The sequence below is a fragment of the Oxyura jamaicensis genome, chromosome 14, assembly GCF_011077185.1.
Source record: "Oxyura jamaicensis isolate SHBP4307 breed ruddy duck chromosome 14, BPBGC_Ojam_1.0, whole genome shotgun sequence".
Classification (NCBI taxonomy): Eukaryota; Metazoa; Chordata; class Aves; order Anseriformes; family Anatidae; genus Oxyura; species Oxyura jamaicensis.
In genome coordinates, this window is record NC_048906.1 from 11,392,786 (window position 1) to 11,413,284 (window position 20,499).

At 45.9% G+C, this 20,499-nt stretch overlaps 2 protein-coding genes across 4 annotated transcripts in view; both read right to left on the reverse strand.

The window, feature by feature from the left end:
* Window positions 1-20,114, reverse strand: part of LOC118174248 (zinc finger protein 436-like) — a 26,985-nt gene extending 6,871 nt beyond the window's left edge. Inside the window, exon 1 of the mRNA XM_035339469.1 lies at window positions 20,083-20,114. The gene's annotated coding sequence lies outside the window, so the exon portion shown is untranslated. The remainder of the gene's footprint in view (window positions 1-20,082) is intronic.
* Window positions 4,655-20,499, reverse strand: part of SLX4 (SLX4 structure-specific endonuclease subunit) — a 30,940-nt gene continuing 15,095 nt past the window's right edge. Inside the window, exons 9-16 of one of the 3 annotated variants that reach the window (XM_035339462.1) lie at window positions 18,502-18,784; window positions 17,553-17,635; window positions 14,288-14,434; window positions 12,357-12,526; window positions 9,051-11,509; window positions 7,544-7,646; window positions 6,825-7,307; window positions 4,655-6,204 (exon numbers count right to left, since the gene is read on the reverse strand). In XM_035339462.1, coding sequence (XP_035195353.1) covers window positions 5,865-6,204; window positions 6,825-7,307; window positions 7,544-7,646; window positions 9,051-11,509; window positions 12,357-12,526; window positions 14,288-14,434; window positions 17,553-17,635; window positions 18,502-18,784 — 4,068 coding nt within the window. In that variant the 3' untranslated portion in view covers window positions 4,655-5,864. Of the gene's footprint in view, window positions 6,205-6,770; window positions 7,308-7,543; window positions 7,647-9,050; window positions 11,510-12,356; window positions 12,527-14,287; window positions 14,435-17,552; window positions 17,642-18,501; window positions 18,785-20,499 lie in introns of all 3 variants that reach the window. The other 2 variants (XM_035339461.1, XR_004754594.1) reach the window with 2 other exon arrangements.

A 20,499-nucleotide genomic window follows, 5' to 3' on the forward strand; every position in this document is an offset into this window, starting at 1 on the left:
TCTTCAGAGCCCTTGAGATTGGTGACCAGCTGCCCATCCTCTTGTTCCATGCAGGAGATAATACTTGCCTTGGCAATGGGCATCTTCTCCTTAGGAGAGGAGAAATGAGTTATTTGCTCCAAAGGTAACTCCATAACACTAAGCACTGCCATGTGTTTGCAGGGGGAGTGCATCAGAGGGGAAATCCCTGCCTGGGAAGACACATCTGCTGGGAACTGCCCTTGCCCACAGTAGAAAACTGAAACAAATCACATATGATGGCTGGGAAGGAGAGGTGTGCAAGTGGCTTGGCTTTGGTCTCTTCTGACCTCCAGACTGGCAGAGATGAGTGTCTGCCAGAAAATGGAGGCAGGCGCTACAATACAGTGGCTGGGCTGGGCTCCGGGGACCCCAGGAGCTGACCCACAAGTAGCTAACAGCTATTCTGCCAAAACACTTGCTAAGTGTGAAGGCAATGCTTCACACATCTGATAGCAATCGCTTTGGCATGGCTGAGACACATCTGGTTTCCAGCTTTCCTCACCTCAGAGTCTGAAGAGTGCCAGAAGCCAGCAGGGCTCTCCCAGGACACCCAGCCCACACATCTCCATAGAACAAAGCTGTGCTGTTTTCCTCCAGCCAAGGACAACCTCTTTCAATGAAAGGAAAAGGTGTGCAAGTCAAACCTCCATCCCAGTATCCCCAGTCCCACAGATAGCCTCTGTTTTAAACCCGCCTGGAGTTAGATTTCACCTCCTTCTGGCTCCAGCATCACCACAATGGTGTGCACACAGGGAAAAATCACTCCCAGTGGGAGACATTAGCTGCAGCAGAAGCTGTTTGAGGTACGTTGCTCATCTGCCTCTGGTTCTCTGTTCCCATTTCTCTGGAGCTTGTGCTCACTGTGATTTTGTGCCACAAGGCATGAGAAGTGGGCAGCGAGTCCAAGGAGGCACAGGGCTCCTGTATGCTGCACTTGGGACAAAACATATCCACAGTCTGCACACCCCAGGTGGAGTACATACGGCTGACAAACCTGAGCTCTGAGTACAGCACACAGCTCCCTGCCCAGCAGCGGACAAGAAAGATGCTTCAGAGAAAGCAAGAAAGAACACAACACACTGGAATAAGTAATATCAGCACAGAGCCGGGAGCTAAGGGGAAATCCTTCCTCCTCCTGGGCTCATGGTGCTGGGGTGACTCTGCCATCCAGCCTGTGCTGAAGGGACATTCAGGTGACCTCTCGCTCTGGCCTCCCATAAACGTCAGAGCATGAAAGCCTGTGCAACATCCAGTATGTGCAGCTGGAGCTGGTTGTTCCTGCGGGGAGGCAGGCACTGGGCACTGCAGGAGCTCACTGGCTTCAGGCTGAGGGTGCCTGGGCAGGAGGCAGCACCAGCAGCACTGGCTTTGGGCAGAGCACATCACTGTCTGTCCTCTCATGCCAGACAAGCAGCCGCCACATGAACAGGATGGCCAGTCACTTGACACTGAACAAGGGACTTTACTGCCCAGAAAAGCAGTCTGTTTGCCTCTCACGGCACAGTGAGAGAGCCCTGGCATATGGCTGGGCACCGGTGAAAGCACAAAAACAAGGATGATTTTAGCCTGCTTAATGTCTGTCATTCCCTTTGTGCTGCCACATCTCTAAAATTGGATGTTGTTATTTAGCCCCACCAAGCCCTCCCTGTAACCTCAGCATATCTACGATGTGAGATGAACATTTTATGTTCATAAAACTGGGAGACTGGCAGGAAAAGGAGTCACACTGCCAAGTCTGGGAGCTGTCTCTGGGGTTGCCAGCAGACAAAAATGTGCTGCAGCCCCTTCCAGCCCAGGATGTCCTACGGGCTGCTGGTACTTTCAAAGTCAGGCCATTCCTCTCTCTTCTTGGCTTCACTTGCTCAATCCCCTTCAAGCACCTGTCTAACCTGCTGCCATGCCACTGTGCCAAACACGACCCTCTTTCACCCTTCTCTGCACCAACATCCAGGAAAGTAAATGGTATAAAAGAAGCATTTCTGGGAAGGTTTCTGTCAGGTGAACAGCAAACACCCACCCCAGGCTGAAAAACAGACACCTTGTTGCAGAATTTCAATAAAGACAAACAAATATGAGACATGACAACAACCAACTCTTTCTGAGAAGAAAGTGCCAGAAGGCAGCGAAGCAGAGCTCTGGAAATTTGTACTTGGGCTCAGTGTCCTGCTGGCAGATCAGGACCTACCAGGTGTGCTGCATCAGGTAGCTGGACAGTCCTAGGTCACGGGAATGGAGATGTGGCCTTCGCTGTTGTATAGTGCAACGGGAAGGGGGAAAGTGGGCTTGTGCTGAGCTTAGGCAAGGAGTGGGTCAATGTCCCATCCTGAGGTGAACGTATCCCCCAGTTTAAGCTTACTGGATGGCTGCATGGGCACTAGAGCAGCTGGCCAGCCAGAGGCAAGAGACCTGGGCAGAGAAATACCGCACGTACCTCCGAAACCCTGTTCTGGGGGACAGCAGCTGAATCAGAGACATTTTTGCTGAAGGCTCTGTTGTCTCTCCCAGGCACTTTGGTGTTTCATTAAACAGCAAGCGGCTTACGTGCAATGCCTCTGAAAGAAATGTTATACAGGAATGATTTAAAGCATTAGCAAAAAAAGCAAACGAGTACATTTGAAATGTATTTCCCAAACACATCTAGTCCTCTAAAAGAACTGCAGGAAGGATTGCTCTCATATTTATCCCCATGAAATCTAAACGCTAGCACTATAAACATAATATTTGTAGTCTGTTGGCCCAGTACTAAGGGAAAACACAGCAGTCACTACTCTACGCTTTATAGTACTCTCATGTTTTGTGGCTAATTGGCTCCTACATAGGTCTTGGCCATGGTGATGGATTATATCCACTGAAGAAATGTCATTAACAGACAGGGTGACTTCTAGAGTTAAGAGGACAGACCTGTGTCTGTACAAGGAAACAGCGCTCTTATCATATGCAAGGTTATTACAAACACATCTGCCGCACAGCTTTTCAGAATAAACCTTTTGAGGCTATTTTTTTAGGCAGGAAATGTGACAATAAACAACACAGCTACAAAACAGTATCCGTAAATCAATGACACACATATTTTGACTGCCACAGTAAATTCAGAAGCAGTCTTTTCCACAGCTCATTCAGAGTTCACATGGTACATCTTGGTAAGACAGGAGGTTTCAGCAACGCCAGTAATGCATCTGCCTTGGAAGTGTTAAAACACAGAAGGATCAATATATTTTTTTAGATGCCACTACGCAGTCGGAAACAAAAAATGATGACAATGGATTTTCCAAGGCAGAATATGAGCCTGCGTCGTGAAGGTAAGAACTACAGAACTACCTACAAATCGAACTGGCAACATACGATCATTGGCAGATGGCAACGCCAATGTTAGCTTGGGGAGGCACTCTTTGCTTACGGATTAATGGAGCAGGCGAATGAATAATTGCTTTCAGAAAATTTGCAGCAAAATGTCAGATATGTCCTTGTGTTCTTAAAGGCTGTGAAAGATTTTAAATCTTTTATCTGTCATCTGAGAAAAAAAATAGAATTACAAGAGACGTTTTGTCAGCTTCATAAACAAGAAAGCATCGTAGGTTATGTCCAAACCCTGACAGTACAGAGGTGATATTTAAAATTATCTTTTTACATTAGACAAAGACTGCCCAGTTGCAAGTTTTATGGATGACAAAAACAATGTCATGTCAAAACAATGATGGAGACACTTTCAGTGACTAAAATACAGATTTTTTTTCACAGCATGCTAAACAGTATTTTATGACAAAATGCTCTTATACTTGAGCAATTGTAATTTACATGCACCAAAACGTGACACTGCCTTTACCAAAGGTTAAGATGTGACAAAGAATTGATTAAAAAATCTTTGATCATAAATATAAGTCTTACTTTAAAAGCAGAGCAAAAAAGCTGGGACTGGATCTTATTTATTCTCCCATATAAGACTGACAAGCATGGCTGAAGCTTTTTCTGAGTGCAAAGCGTGTGCTTGAGAGAAACACATGGTACGCTGAGGGAAACATTTCCTGGAATGCCATTTAAAGGCAAGCCTTGGCCATTTAACGAAGTTGTCTCATAGCAGCTCTTGCACAAGAAGGTCTGGGGGACAAGTGATGTGATTGCCAGGGAAGAAAACTACCCTAAGTTCCTGAAAATCCACTGGACATGACAGAAGGTTTTTCTAGGAAGTCCCCACACCATTACACATGCTGCAGTGCCACTTGAGGGAGGAGGTTCATAAGCCCTCGGTCATGAACAAGTTACCCGTTTCCCCTTCAGCAGCAGCCCTCCCTCCAAGGCCAGAGTGGACCCTTCCCCACAGCCGTCCTGGCAGACTCCAGCACCTTCCCCTGCCCTCCCTGCAGCCTCCCTTACCTTTGGGCCGTGCGTCCCTGAAGAACGGGGCAGCTCGTCTCTCTCCAGGTCACCAACGCACCGCTCATCAGCCACTGCCAGGCGGCCTCTCCCATTCCACCTCTCCTTGCTGCAGGGCACCCGCCACAACTCCTCTTCCTGCAGGTCTCTGCTCAGGTTCCGGGCAGTACAGCCGCAGGCTGTGGAGCTCCTCCTGCTCTCAACCAGACCCAAAACTGCTGCCGAGAACGACCCGACCCCGAAGTCTCTCATAAGACATGGCTTAGCATTGTTACCTTACAAATTGTTTATTGTATATAAATCAAATAAACGCAAGGCTGTACTGTATCAAATAATAATAAAATAAAAAATATGTTCCAAATATATAAATACATCTAGAAATAAGGCTTTTTTTTTTTTTTTTAAGCGTTGTGTCCAGTTTGCTGAGTGAGACTCTTTGCAGACTCAGAACTGCCAGAACAGAGAAAAGTCAGACAATGTTGTAAAAGTAAATAAATACAAGATGGCAATTTAGGGTCTAAGACTTCTCCAAGTGTCCCAGACAGTGTGCAACCAAAGATCAGTCCAGTTTGGATCAAGGAAGTGGGTTCAGATCAGGTTATAAGAAGTGCTTAAGAAACCCACTGGCCACTCTAATACTGTCTTTTTAAAAACATCTCTGTCAAGGGCATAGTCAAGCTACCATACCAAGGTAAAACAATGCTTTGAAAATGGAGCAGATGATATCGTTAGCACAGATCCCAGCATGCAAGTGAACATACACAGCTGAACATTCAACAGTTTTCACATGACATCTGGTGTCAGAGGGCACTTTGGGGAGCCACCACAAATAGACTAGCAAAACACCTCCACTGTTGTGCAGCCACTTCTGGAACAGATTTGTGAGTTTTACCAGGGACCGCAAATTGAATCAAGGGCAGAAGGGAGGCACACAATGCTCCTCCCCGCCTTAACAATCAGCAGGAAAATCACATGGTGAAAAAAAAAGAAGACTGAAGTCACTGGGGTCTTAATACTCAGGTGCTTTACAGAGGAAAGGGGACCAGCTGGGACGGGTTATTCTACTCAATTCTGGAACTTGAAGGGTGAAGTAGGTCACAGCCCAAGGCCAGGGCAAAGGCCTTGGCAAGGGTCAGCAGAGGAAGTACCTGCTTCCAGAAGCACCAAGAGGAAGAAAAGTTGGGAATTGAAAACCTACTAGAAAAATGGAAAGACAAGAAAATGCACAGGAGGAAAATCGTGGGATAGAAAGAGGCTCCTGAAAGAGGAGTTTGTGCAACTCGGACGAAGGCTGGGAGAAAAGCTCAGCTCAGATCCATTCTGCAGCATGTCATCTGGGCAGCGCGCCACAAGGAGGAGCAGTGCACCCACTGATCACACCATCGCTGACAGCACCAGCCTGCAATAGGATTTCCACCTTACGAAGAAGGCCTCCATGTACAGAATTTTCAGGATGGAGGAGTGGGCTCCATTCAGTATCGTTTCCGCCGTCTTTTGTTCCCCTTTCCTTTCTGTTCCTTCTCTTTCCGTGCTCCAGCTGTGGTAAAGGTGATGCAGTGAGCATCCAAAAAGTCCAGCAGCTTTGCCTTGGCAATCTTAATGCCGTTCAGTTTCAGCTCTGCATGCAGCACAGCCAGCTCAATCGGCTCATAGAAGAGAATCCTGCGGTACAGGGCTGGGTTTGAACGGATGTAGCACCTCACTGCCTCCAGCTTTTCTTCTTCCCGAGCTGCTGCCTGAGACGCTGGAACCTCTTCTTCATCTTCTTCTTCAGATGCAAATGCACAGGCCTCAAATTCTTTTGCAAAAGAACTGAAATCAAGATCAAATAGACCAGAAATCAAAGACAGAACAAGTCATCAAGGACAGGACCAGAGCTCCCCAAGTACCTGGTGGCCAGCCCTTGAGACTACCTTCTGTAGGATCATAGACCAACACCAGCACCCACAACATGAGTGAAGCAGAACACGGCATGTGTTCTGCAAACTCCCCCATCCCAGCCATGCCAGCTCTGGTCCTGCTCAGCCAGCCCCAAAGCTGTCTGGCATTCCTTGCTCCTCAGCACCTACTGCGGCCATACTGTGGCAGCCTGTGCTGAGTCGTGCTGTGCTCTCCTTTCCCTACTCTAGCTGCAGTCTCTCAGTCAGTGCTTTGAGTGCTCCTTGTTTTAACTTGCAGAGTTGTTCTGACCAGGCATGACAGATGTGGGCCTTTCCCGTGTGCAGTCTCAGCCACAAACACTTTCAAGCTCTGAGAATAGCCCGTTGGGAATTAAACTAAGAAACACAAAATCTGTTCCTTTCATAGGACTGTGAAGACCTTCAAATAACAAACCCAAGGAGGCAGCAAGGCCCCTTTCAGGCCACATTGACACTCACTTCTATCATGTTCCTAGCTCATCTCTGTCCTGCACCATTGTTTTGTTTCCCTACCTCTGTGAACCAAAAGAGATGTCGCTGCTATCCCCTGAAGAAGTTGTAGACTTCTGAGACGTTGACAGCATCAGGTCTTCGCCGTCAGCTGCCAGAGACCATCCCTCAGGAGATACAGCTGACCTTGTCTGCTCTTTGGCTCCTTCTGGGTCATGTGTCATTCCAGTTCCCTGCTTGGGGGCTGCACAGCCTTTTTCAGGGGGTCCAACCAGGTCATCACCAGCCCTTCCCACAGTGAGCACTGAAGAAGCCGTAGCAACCTGCTTCCTTTTGCTCACAGCCCTTGAGGCTTTGGGACGCTTTCCACCTGTGCTCTGTGCTGCCTTTGACTGCCTACAGCGTTTGGCAGGGGACTTCTGCAGGGGAGGCTGGGAGGATGGGATTTCATCTTCAAAGTCAGAGTCCACATCCCGGTGAGTATACTGGAATATCTCCTTCAGCTTCAACACCATCTGGCGCTTTGGGAGAGGACGAACTCCAAATCTGAAAGAGAAAGGTCGGAGCTTAGGCTAAGATAATGCTGCAGCCTTCCACTGCCACAGCTTAGGAAGGTGCTCACACCAGGAATTCCAGCGGTTCACTAGAAGAGTGTGATACAACCTCAAAAAACAGTGACTGGATTTTTACCAAGGCTTCCCTTTCAGTCCAGGAGCTTTCTTTCACACTACCCGTCAGCAAGTTTTTGCTCCAAGAGATGTACTCAAGCGGGTAATGCTCACCTTTTCAACTCCTTCTTCAGCTGTGGGGTCTCCATCATGGAGTAAGCTGGCATTGGTGTCACTGGAGTCCTGGGAGACTGGTTGCGCTCCTGACAGGCAGGTTCTGCAGCAGGATGAAATTACCACGATCAGACTTAGCACAGATAGCACTTAAAATGGCTGATAGCTTCCCCCCACCTATATCTGGTGGCAGATATTCTAATATTGCACAATAATTACGTCGTACTACTTTTCTGCAAGCTCTTTTACTTACCACGTACCTTCATTTTGGACTGAACAGTCAATGCCTTTATTTTTTCTAGACTGGGACACTCGGTTTTTACTGACTTTAAAATGGAAAACAGCTTAAATCAAGACATAAGCCGCGTCTAGAACAAGCAATTCTTGCAAGGCAGTGAAAAAAAGTATGTTTACTGAATTCTGTAAAGTAGTTCTGCTCTCAGGAAGGAAATGTCACAAGAGACTTGACGAAGAAGAAACTGAGCAAGTCGAACTTCGGGGATCCTGCGTTAGACCCGGATTTAATGATACCTGTTTACTGACATTGTAAAGCACAGTCAGTCTCACAGGTTGTGTTCTAAGCACCTGTTAAACTACTCACTTAGTACGGCACAGTATTTTAATTAGATGCTGAGATCAATTATTGGTCTTAGGTGGAGGAACCATGCAAGTGCAACACAGGTATAATACGAATCCTTTTAAGTTCTTGAGACCAAAGAGGTTACGTCAGCATTTCATGTACTGTCAGGCATTCAAGAAGGCTGAACTCCGGCAGATCCCAGGGCAAACTGGTGGCAAAGATGGGAAGAGTACTGGGGCTCTCAGCCTGATGTGTGCCCTATGACCCCTCACTGCACCCTGCACTCAGGGTATCCGATGGGCGCTCAGAGGGCTGGTACAAGGGCCAGAACCAGCAAACAGAAGGCAGCACATGTCAAGACAACCATGCATCAGCAGAGTTTGGCAGGAAAGCATGCATGAAGCAAACCCACAGGCAGGGACAGGCACTCACCTCCAGCTGGCCTCCATACAAGGAAACCCTCTGCAGCCTCTGCTAGCTGCATCTTGTTGCTTACCAGATATCCTCACATAAGCACAGGCATCACTTTGTGAACGCATTAAAAGCAAAAGACTGTACAGAACACCCACTACTACGGGGAACAAATATCCACCAGCATGCAAGCTGAAGGTTCCTTTTTGTTTTGGTTAGTTGTTTTTTTCTTCTTCTTCTTCCAGGTACCTGGAGTTTCTGCAACAAGTACTGTCACTATCAAAGAACCAGCACAAATAAAACACAAGTAGGAACGCTCCAAGAATCTCTCATTTAGGTATGTTGTTCCCAACACCAGATGACTCTACCTTCTTTGTGCTTGGCCCTGGCAACTCCTTCAGATTAGAAGGCCAAAAACCTTTTCAACATATCAAGTGAATGACAGGTGGGATGAGCACTTAAAATTAAAACTATTTAACGTAGTTCAGTGAATCTGATATCAATACAAGCTCTTACCAGGAGTCTTTACAGGATTTGCATCTGCTGCAGCTGACACCCTCTGCGACAGAGGAAGCATCTCTGGAAATTCATCTTCCTCTTCTTCTTCATCCCAATCATCCCAGATTTTGGAGTTCAGGTAACTTGGTGTACTGCCCACTGATGTACAAGCCCCAACAGGACTCTTTTCAAGACAGAAGAAAGTTGTTCTTCTGCCAGAAGGATTTCCTTGAAGAGGAGTACTACCCTTAATTTCCTGTGCTTGGTCTGGGCTCTCCCACCGGTCGTGTGAAGAGCCAGGTTCGGGACTGCTGGCAGCTCTGGTGTTTGCATGGCGAACCTGCTTTGAGTACTGGCTGTTACCTCTGACTGGTGACAGACACTCGACAGGCCAGCACTCACCAACAGGAACTGGGGGTTCGTCACTAAGCAAGACACTACTGCTCAAAGAAGCTATACTTATTTCCTTCTCCCCCTCACTGTCCTCTACCTCAACCACGCTGATGTTTGTTTTATCTTCCAGTGACTGCCCATGGCCATGAGGCAAAGATTGGGACAAAAAGGAGCTATTAGCACATTTGTTTTTCATGTTGGTGTGGCCAGGGGAGAGGACAATGGCATCCACTGCAGAAACTGGTGGGGATTTCTTAGAAGATGATTCTGCTTCTGGACTGCTGGAAGGATTCCTTTCACTGACTGAGTTCTCCAGAGGCAAATGTTTGTCTGACAATGCTGGTTCAGAAACTTTTACTAAATTTCTATCAATTTCATGGTTACTATTACCAGCTGCTAGGCTTCTTGTGCTGGCTTTAGGTCCTGTATTCTCTGAAGAGTTAATACTTGTGACATGAGTCTGTGTTGAGAAATTTCTGCTTTTGGTCAGAACTGGTGTGTCTGGCACTATCCAGGAGCTGTCTGTACCTGAAGAAACTTCATGGAGCCTTTTTTCAGGGCTCGCATCTGGACTCTGCTTGCCCTCTGTACAACCATCTACTTGACTGCTGAGAGGCAATTCAGGGGACATCTTTACACCACTACTTATATGCACCTTTTCTGTAATGACACACGAGACTTGTGTTGATTTCTGCTCTGTTTCAGTGACTGATGAGTTATGTTCAGGTTTTGGTATCTCAGGACCTTGTTCTGCATTTGTACATTTCAGTTGCCCAGAGACTTCCATTTCCTTCAGAGCAGGGCCTGACTCTGGTGACTTCTTGTCTTGTAGCTCCATTTCATCATCAGAAGATAAAACAATAACATCACACTTCTCGTTCCCCTGAGCTGCAGGATCTTGAGTTCTGATAACTGGTGATGACAGCACTGGGACATTCATATGCTTGTTTAAATCAGTGTGGGGAAGCTCTGCTGGAGAAATTGTGTTCTCGTTTCCTGATGCAGTATCCAGCTCATTAGCTTTCTGAAAGAGTATTTCATTAGATGGGAATGATTTTTTCTTTTTGTTTTCCTGTAAAGCTGATACATGTTCTCTGGCAAGCTTCCTGTCCGATTTTGGAGACACAGGTGAAGAGCCAACAGCAGGAAAAAGGGGCACATAAGCTTTGAAAGGAGAACTGTACAAAGTGTTTCTACGTGGAGAGAGGTCTGTTTGTGATTTGCTGTTCAGTAGAGAATCATTAACATCAACATGTTTTTCACCGAGAGTCTTTTCTGATTCTTTAACACCTTCTTTCATCGGGGAAGGCTCAGAGTAATCACCCTGAGTTGCAGAAAATAAGTGTTCATAAATTTCATTTGCATTAGTATCATTGTGGAAGCTAGAAAACTGTTTTTCACAGTGACTTTCTCCTTCTACATCACATGAGACCTGAGATGACTCGGAATCCTTCCCACCATTGCATCTCCTAATGGTCTCTCCTTCATTAGTGGTGGCACCATGGGATGCTACATCCCACTTTTGAGGTTCACTGTGGTGAGGCACAAAAGGGATCTGTGCAACATTCACTCTTTTGCATCTATTTATATTCTGCATTTTCTCTTTTTCTGCAGACAAGTCACATTTAGGTCTTTCCACATCATTGTCATCCCTCAGATCTTTGAAGCTGTTACTTATTGAAGCAGATTCAGACCTCTTTACTTCTTCCTCCTCCACCTGCTGGTTCATACCTAGGGCTGCCTCAGTGTCACTGCACGTGCTGCCGTCTGTTCCCTCACTCAATTCTGTTTCACGTTGAACTATCTTTCTCTGAGTCGCAGCAAACTCATAGATTTCCTCCAGCTCCTGTTCCCCCACCCCATTGTCATCTTCTTTCTCACATTCAGGGTTCAGGACAGCTGCTTCTTCCTCATCTTCACCCACCCATACTGACTTCAGTAGGTCTTGGAAGTTCTCAGCTCTGTCCTCACAATCTTTGTCATCCCTCACAGAGATCAGATCATCTTCTGAATCCACTCCAGAAGACACCTGGCTCTCTCCAGTGTTATTTTCACACTCTGCTATCAGCTCCCTCACACCAAACCTGCAAGGATATAATAGTAACGTTAATACTTTCCTCTTCCAGTATTTCTCCACCATTTGGTTGCCTGACCACTTGTGAGCCTTGTGAAGAATCTGCATGAGGACCTTGGTTTCCTAACATACACAAGCTCCAGCGTACTCCTAAAATTCAGAATTCCCTTTACCAGGTGTCACTCACATGAAAGCACCAGGTTCATTTTTCCTTCTTTTACGTATGAGATTCAACGGCTATACCACTGCACTAAAACCCCTTGGCCAATAGCACTGGTGGAAGTCCCATGGCATGGCAGGGGCTGGATGCCTGTTACGTGCCAGCTTCGTGGTTTTTTGGTGTGACAGGGCACCTCTCTACATACATATTGCCAAGACCCAACCATCCACATCTCAGTTGCTCCTATTTCAAACTACTTAATGTGTGTCTAGGTTCATGACCGAGAGCACAGCTGATAAAACACGTTAGCAAAACACATCCAATATGTTCTGCAAGCGTTCTTTAGATTACACGTGTCAATAGTGCAATGCTTTACGAATCACACATCTTGATGATGTGTGTAGACACATGGACACTCTCATCATCATTGACAACATCATCTGTCAATGAAAATGCCCAGACAAAACTCTTGGCAAAAGTGGGCTAGGCTTATACTGAATATTGGGAATCTCACACGGATATAACCTGAAGAGAGAGTCACGGAAAAGATGTGGGTAGGATGCTGCTATGTTCAGGTTTCACCTGTAAGCAGAGGACTACGGAATTTGTAAGCTACTAAAAAAACACAATGGAAGATCCCAGGCTGGGGTCATGGCTGAAAGCAGGGAAGGATCCAAAACACGTTCACAGTACAAACCTGGCAGCCAGAGCCCCGACCTGGGGCAACATCCCAGCAGGGATGCCAGCATCAGCAGCATAAAGGTATCGCAGGAATGCGCAGGCCGCCTCTCCTGTCACGTCACTCAGCAGCACACGGCGTGTCTGCGCGTTCCCATCCTCCTCCACTAAGAACCCTTCCCTGTGAACCTGGGGTAAGAGGAAAGCAAACAAAGTCCATTTGCTGTTAACAGAACAGCAACATTAATGTTCTTATTCCTGTCAGATTACTCCTTTCCTTCACCAAAGGCTTGGCCTAGGACCAGGACCTGATGCCTCTGAAGGAAGCTAAAATGACCAGTCACGTAGAGCTTCAGATGAACAGGCTGTTTCCTTCCTGACCTAGACCTGTTAGCTTATACAAAATTTGACTACTAATTGTTTTAATCACACATATAAAAGATGCCCTTAGAGTTCTCCAGTCCATTTTGAAATGCACTTACTGCCCAGAGCACAAACTGGGAGTTATCTACACCTTTCTTGCAAGAGAGCTTCCTCTGATCTGTTTGGAATTTACCTTCATTTGATACACTGCCAAAGTTTTAGTTCTCCTGGTGTCTCACAGGGAAAGAGACATCATATAAACACTACCTCACTGAACTAAACTATTATCTGTGTGGGTCCAACTTGATCTCAGGTTTTACTGAAAATGCTTCTTCAGTTCAGTAAGGGATCACTTCCTTTGTAGCCAAACCATGTAATGTGCTATCTGAAACTCTGTCCAGAGTCAGGGGACATCATGCAACAGAAAGCATGGGCTCCAAAGTCATCTCTGATTCATTTCTTTCTCGTTGCTACTCAAAAGCTGCAACAAATAAGAACACCTATACAGAAAATGAATGTGAAACATTGCTTTGCAGGTTGGGACTTACTGGGAAACAACTCTCTGCAGGAATAAAAAACACAGCATGGGGGCCAATCTCACAAATGCAGTCACGCAAATGATTTCTGCCCATGAAAGCAGTCATTGGGAATGGTGAAGCCAGATAGCGTTGCAAGGAAAAAGTAATAGAACCTGGCTAACACAGGATTTTTTAAATCCTGTGTGTTGTGGGCATCTTTGCTAGTGGTTGAGAAGATCCCTTAATAAAAATAAATTTCACATTAAGACATATATGGCATATATGGCATATATGAGCCTGCTTTTTCCTTTCCCCAACTCTCGTGGACCCCTTAGAAATGACTTGAGGCACCTTGTGTGGGAAATGCTGCCAACATACATGAGGATAAAACTAATTCCACTGTTTCCAAAAGGGCAGCTCTTACAAAAAGCTTCTTTTGTTAGGAAGCTGATTGCATGGACTGGTGGCAACTCTGTGAAAGAGCAGAATTCAAATCTTAGGTTCACCGCCTTTCACCGTGCCGACAGGAGGCTGCAAAGGAGCAGGCTGGGGACTATTCAACCCCAAATGTTTCTGGGAACATAGGAACTATTCACTACTCTTCCAGAACACACAGTTCAGTGCAGCTTCCTCCAAAGCAACTGTGAGTGACAAAACCTCTATGCGGGCAATTTTCAAGTACTGCCCAGAATTCCTCTACTCTATATTCAAGCTTCGCAGCCTAGGTGGAAGGCAGGACACACCAAGATAGACAAGGCAATCTGCACTTGTACAGGTACAAAAATTCAAGGGCAAAGAGCACGTAAGAAGTTTTTTCCATTGCTCACAGGCAGAATGCAAAGCAGGATCCTTGCCTCACCATAGTCTCCCCACATATAGTACTACATTTTCTACCACTTTGTCAGGATTCTGGCTTCCTGAGACAAAAAACCAAAACACTACATGTCTAGTGGCACTTGTCATTAGGCCCAGCGGCACTCTGTGCTGATCCTGCAGCAGCACTGATTGTAGGTGTGAGCAGTCTGGGCTTTACTGAATCAGAAAAGGAAAGTGTATCAACAGTACTTACAACCTGAACGGCCTGTGGACACCGTGCGTACAACACAAACATGTGGGCATAAATGACTTCCCCAGAGTCCACCTGGAACTGCACGTCACTTAAGTGGGGGTTGTTGACCATTGCACTGAAATCTTCAGCCAGCAACCTGAGGGAGGACTAGAACACAGAAGTAACACAAAGACAGAAATTATATTACAGCTGTCAGACACTTTCCTAACAAATAAGGAGGGAAAACCCCAGCTGGTCAGTATTGCTTTATTGTGGGCCCCCGTCTGGATGCACTGCCATTGCCTTCTGCAGCTGATCAGCAGCCGTATCAACTCAAGGTCTTCCACAAGACAAATAACCAGGCAAGTCTGTCAGACATCTCTGGTTTTGCTTCCCTCCTCCTCTTTTCTACTTTTTCACAAACTCGCAATTGTGAAGAACAGGCAGTCATGCTGTGTTCTACGCTACTCGCATTACAGCACATTATCACCATCAGATCTTTGCCACACCATTTCCTGATGTGGTCTAGCCACTGCCTACAGTTGGCCTCTTGATCTGCTGCCTTCCACCACATTTTTAGGAAGCTGTAGTTTCCACTTTGATTGACTTGAACTCAATTCACTGTAATCATAGTAAGAGGAAAGAGGATGACTCAGGGGTGGGGTAAGGAGCCTTTCTTTTCTTGTTCACTGGCTGGCAGTGACAGCTGAGAGCAGCTCTGCAGCAAGGGGCCCACATAGAATAAAACTAATGTAGGTGTCTAGTTCAAAGGAACTTATGTGCTTGTTACGGAAACTCTTTCTGAAAATTTCACCCAAAACAAACAAACAAACAACAACAAGAAGAAAACAAACAATTTCTATTACAGTTCTAGAACCCCTTGCTGGTATTTTGGGGAGGGCTTTTTGCCTGAGCTACCTGTGACTGGTTAATGGTGATATAAGGTGAGGCCTGGGCTATGCTGCCAAAGACAGCAGCGATATACACTGTTTCTGCTCTGGAGCTGCTCCCAGTAAAACCCAATCCAGGCAATTCTCTAAAGACTCAGATCCCTCTAGGCAAGTGTTCTGCCTCTGGAGGTGGTCAGTGTGAAATACTCTTAGCTCATGTTGAGAGGCTGTCTGGCTGTAAGTGAAAGACAGTTTATACATAATACAATAGTCACTGACCTTGTGCTTTTTGAACCTACTGCACAGCTGGCAAAATGCAAGTTTTATTCTAGCAAACATCTGCAGGAGATGCAGTTCCATCTGGAACAACACAACTCTTTATTTTATTAGCAGGTTTCCACATTAGCTCAGTGGACTGTGGAAGCCCAACCTTTCTACTTGCTCCAGCGTGTGTTTGCAGGCAGCCAGTACTAATCAGCAGCATACACCAGAACACTTCTTCCAGGTCTTCATAGGTGGGCTAGGGAAGACTGCGTGTCATGGCAGTGGTGTGGACTGATCTCCAAGGGGAAGACAGGAAGCTCAGTCTGGAAACTAATCTGATGTTTCTTGCTTTCTTATTCTTGGCAGGTAGGTTACCTGCAAGACAGTACCTCAGGAAGCCAGCAAACACAGACTCCTGATGCTGCGTTCCAGGCAACAAGCCCAAAACAGCTTTCCTGCCGATGCTAAAATTACAAGTCAAGAATGGGGAAATTAAATAAGACTAGAAAATTCCTGGCTGCATCATTCTCCATGCAAAGTAAACGGATTGGTCCAAAGACAGTTCCAAGTGGGTATGTGCTCCTGTCAGAGAGCACACACCAAAACACTCCCTCCTACCGAGGAGGCTGGCTAGACTGGACTCCACAGATGTGACAAGGCTCTTAAGCATGGGTGGGGAGATGTGCTACTGATGCAGTGGGTGTATTTGCTCTACATGGTTACCACTGCCGTGGTGATATAAAGCACAAATCTCTTCAGCAAGACTTTGTTTGCTCAGCAGTCATGAATCATAGAATCAAACCAAATGTGAACAAGTGGTCATTCCGTTACCGCTGGTAGCAACTGAGTTCCAACAACAGTATCAGAAGAGTCTCTGTATTGCTAAAGGCCTTTGTTTTAATGTACACGGAAGTTTATAAAACAAGATACTCTTTCTACTAAGGATATTTTAGTACCTCCAAAGAATATCTAGAGCTTCTATAACAAGTAGCTGGGATGCCCATGTTTGGTACTGATTTGCACCTCAAAGATTTGTCTTCTTTCAGAAGTCTCTTAATTCTATATGCACAATATGAAATTGCCTTCTCAAGGCATCAAAATTTACCTTGCACCAAATTCTACTGCCTTTCATGGCATGATTATTTATTATCAAACCAAAGACAGTAAGTTTCACCCAGAAGTGGATGACCCTGGTAACAGGATGAGTTAGGGGTTTTTTATATGCACTTTAATTGAAGAAAACTGATTATACATCCATGGGAGAAAGGAGAGGTGCATCCAGGGTAAGATGTGATTTACGTAACACTACTGGCTTGATAAAAATCATCTGTGACCTTCTAGCCTATGGTCTTCATCTAGTCACTGTAGAGCACACTGGTTGTTAATTAGTTCCTTTGATATGTGTTCCCACAATTGAGAATGTTATGTTCTAAATCCTTTTGCTGCAAATGTGATCTTCTAAGAAGCGTTCACCTTCCATGAACCTCAGAGCATTCCACCTCATCTACCGGGCTTTTCTGTCTAAAACTTTAGTGCAAGTCAGTCAGTCCTTGCAACGATTCTCTCTTCCATTGCTTGGCGTGGTGTGGGGAGGAAGATGACAGAAGAGGAACAGCTCCATGCAGAACCACCCAAAGTAGCTGGGTATGCGAGCCTGGATGAAGCACCAGGCAACTCTGTCTCTCCTGGACCGTAGCTAACACTCTCCGAGGTTGCCTGGGAATTAAAGCAGAGTGCCACCAACTGCAGTGCAGCTACAGCCCTGGTCCCTATCCCAAATGTTCTTTGTGCTATAACTGTATATAACTGTTTAACTTGATTCTCTTTACATAAATGATGCACAGTTTGGCTTTATGTTACCTGCCATTTTAAATCATCTCTCTCATCAGGTGGGACAAGTACTGAAAAATTCACAGGCCTACTTGCAGACATCAAATAAATACCATGTCTGTTGATGTCACCCGTGCCCATGATGATTCCTGAGCGATTGTGAACCTTAAGCACCTCTTTGTTTCTACAGAAAGCAATGCAAAATATTCCATTCTTCTGTGAATTGCACAAATGTGACAGCTTCTTTTTTACAGTAGTAAACAAATACAAAAAAAGCACACACAAAAAAAGTTTGTCCTTACTTTCTTAGAGCTGCTTGTCAGGAATTTCTTCTCTTTGTGTGCTGGGACAAAACCAGTATGTGGAGAGTCACTGGAAGTCAGTTCTTTTCCTCGAAGAAGAAAAAGCACATCGCAGATCATGTACAACTTTCTCCTCAGATATAGTGATGTACAAACAGCTAACAGGATCCCTGCCACAACAGCTCCCTGAGGCAACTGGGAGCCTGACTGGGCTGAAAGCTCAGCCTCTCTCCCTGTTGGCTTTTTCGGAGGGGTTTGGCTCTGGGCTGTGGCAGGCTGTGGGTACTTGAGTACCATTCATCCATGAGCAGCACCCATCTGCAGCAGATCTGTGTGTGCCATAATCACCCAGATCAAGAACTGCTGACTGCAGCAGGCTTCTCCACTTCACATCTCAGTTTCCCTCCAGTGAGAAAAAAAAAAAAATAGGGCACAGAGCGGGATGGGACACGCCATGGCCTCTTTCTATCAGCCAGGCAGAATGCATCTTGGATCTGCATTTCAACTTTGAATAAACGCTCATGGGCCCTGGTGCTCAAAGGCAGCCAGTGAAACCAGTTTTGCACAGCCCGAGCCCTGTGGAAGTCTATACAGTGTACAGAACATGATGTGGAGCGACAGAAGGAATTCAGGTCTTCAGAAATGGATTCACGTGCATTAGTGTCTGCATGGTGGTTTTTCTGCCCCTAGGCTCCTTTAAAAATAAAAATCAGTATCTGCTGTCTGGGAGTTCTTTGATGCTGGGATATATTAATCACTTTAGATATGTCAGTTTCACTGGAACTAAAGTTTATGGCAGAAAAATGTCCCGCCTCCCCAGTATCACCTCCTGGATCAACTTCAACATCCTGGGGGTGCTGTCATGGCTCTCCTAACTTAGTACAGCATAAATCTGGCTCTGTGTAGCTGAAGGGACTAGGGACAGGGCTCACAAAGCTGCCGAATTTACCTGATTGCTCTGCTGCTTGAATGTGGTCAACATCAAGGTTCCGCTGAGTAAGGGTAAGTCCTTCCTTGGCCAACTCAACTAGGTTCTGCAGGTTCTGAACATCCTTCTGGCTGTGAGATAAATATTGCCCATCTTCTTCAGGGCCTGACTTGAATTCATCAGAAGTTTGGTCTCTGACCGTTACGCAAGTGGGATCATGAGAACTGAGGTCAGGCTGCATTTGCTGAGATTCTTCTGGTTGATCGGATCCTACTGATGGCAGAACGTTGTCTGCCTCATGATTCTGATCAAAAAGGGAGGGAAAAAGATACCAATAAATTAGGTCTTCTTGTATGTATTTGCAGAGCTCAGAATACCATCTCTAGTTCATGCTTTCAAAACATCTAATAAAGGATTGCAGAATGTTCCCTGGGCTTCTGAGGCAAAAGCTCTCTGTAGTTTTATGAAGGACTCTCCAAAGAAAAGACAGCTCTAAAGAGAAAAAGAAAAAAGGAAACTACAACAGAAAATGCAGAAAAGGTGGTTTCACCAGGAGCAGGCCTGTGCAGGCAACTGGCAAGTAGGGAGAGAGGATAGTGGAACTGTTCCCACTCCAATATCTAAATATTTCATTAAGGCTGGAGCACCTGGCAACAGCTGCAGCTGAAGCTGTCCAGGTGCTTCTGTTCAGAGATCTAAAACATTTTTGCAGTCACGTGTAACAAAAATCAAACTTTCACCTGTGAGTTGATATTTTCCAGGTTTGTTCTATTTCCCAATAAAAACGGTTTTGTTTGTTTATTTCTAAGTCTAAATAGAATTGTAGAAATAGAAATGTAGCCGTTTCTTGGAATGGAAGGAATCAGATGGGAAAACACATTGTTGCCAGAATTTTAAAGGCCTTCTCACTTTTTATTTTTAAACTTTTCTGGCAGTCTTTTCTTTGACCAAAAGGTCAGAGATCTTCATAGAATGGAGCCCCTCTGCTACAGCCCTAGTTGGGGATAAGCCAATGAAAAGCTCTGGGATTTGACTAAGGAAAAAGTATTAAACAAAGTACCTATATATGCACAGTAGTTTCTGAACAGAAGCACAAAACTATCCTTCCAGGAAGCAGTGAGGGAAGAAAGAGAAGTGATACCTGTCTTCTCAGAGAGTAAGTATGTAATAAGATGAGAGATTAAAAGACCTTTGTCTCCTTCCATAGGAACTTTTAATAAAAAATACAGAACACTGAAAGAGGCAGGAAATCCAGATGAAAAACAGAATGAAACAGTGGAACTGAAAATAGGATCAAAGCTCATGTGCCAAGAGCCCGTGGGATGCACAGAGAAAGCCTGAAGTGCAAATACTTCACAACTGTGGGCACTCCCACCTTCTCCTCTGTGAAAGGCAGAAGTATCAGTCTTCAGTTTAAACTTTTCACCCAATTCCTTGCTGTCTGAGTACAACACAGAATCATACCATATCCCAAGTTGGAAGGGACCCACAAGGATCGCTGAGTCCAACTCCTGGCTCCACACAGGACCACCCAAAAATCAGACCGTGTCTGAGAGCATTGTCCAAACACTGCTTGAACTCCAGTAGGCTCGGTGCTGTGACCACGGCTCTGGGCAGCCTGTCCCAGTGCCCAACCACCCTCTTGCTGCAGAACCATTACCTATCACCCAGCCTGACCCTGCCCTGTCCCAGCTCCATGCTATTCCCTCGGGTCCTGTCACTGTCCCCAGAGAGCAGAGCTCAGCACCTGCCCCTCCGCTCCCCTCATGAGGGAGCTGCAGGCCGCCATGAGGCCTCCCCTTGGCCTGCTCTGCTTGGGGCTGAACGAACCAAGGGACCTCAGCCGCTCCTTACACATCTTGCCCTCCAGACTCTTTACCATCCTCACTGCCCTTCTGTGGGAACAGTTTTATGCCTTCCTCATATTGCGGTGCCCAAACCTGCATGAAGTGCTTGAGATGAGGCCGCACCAATGCCAAGTGCAGGACGTGGGCAAGGCTCACGTCAGCATCAGAGAAA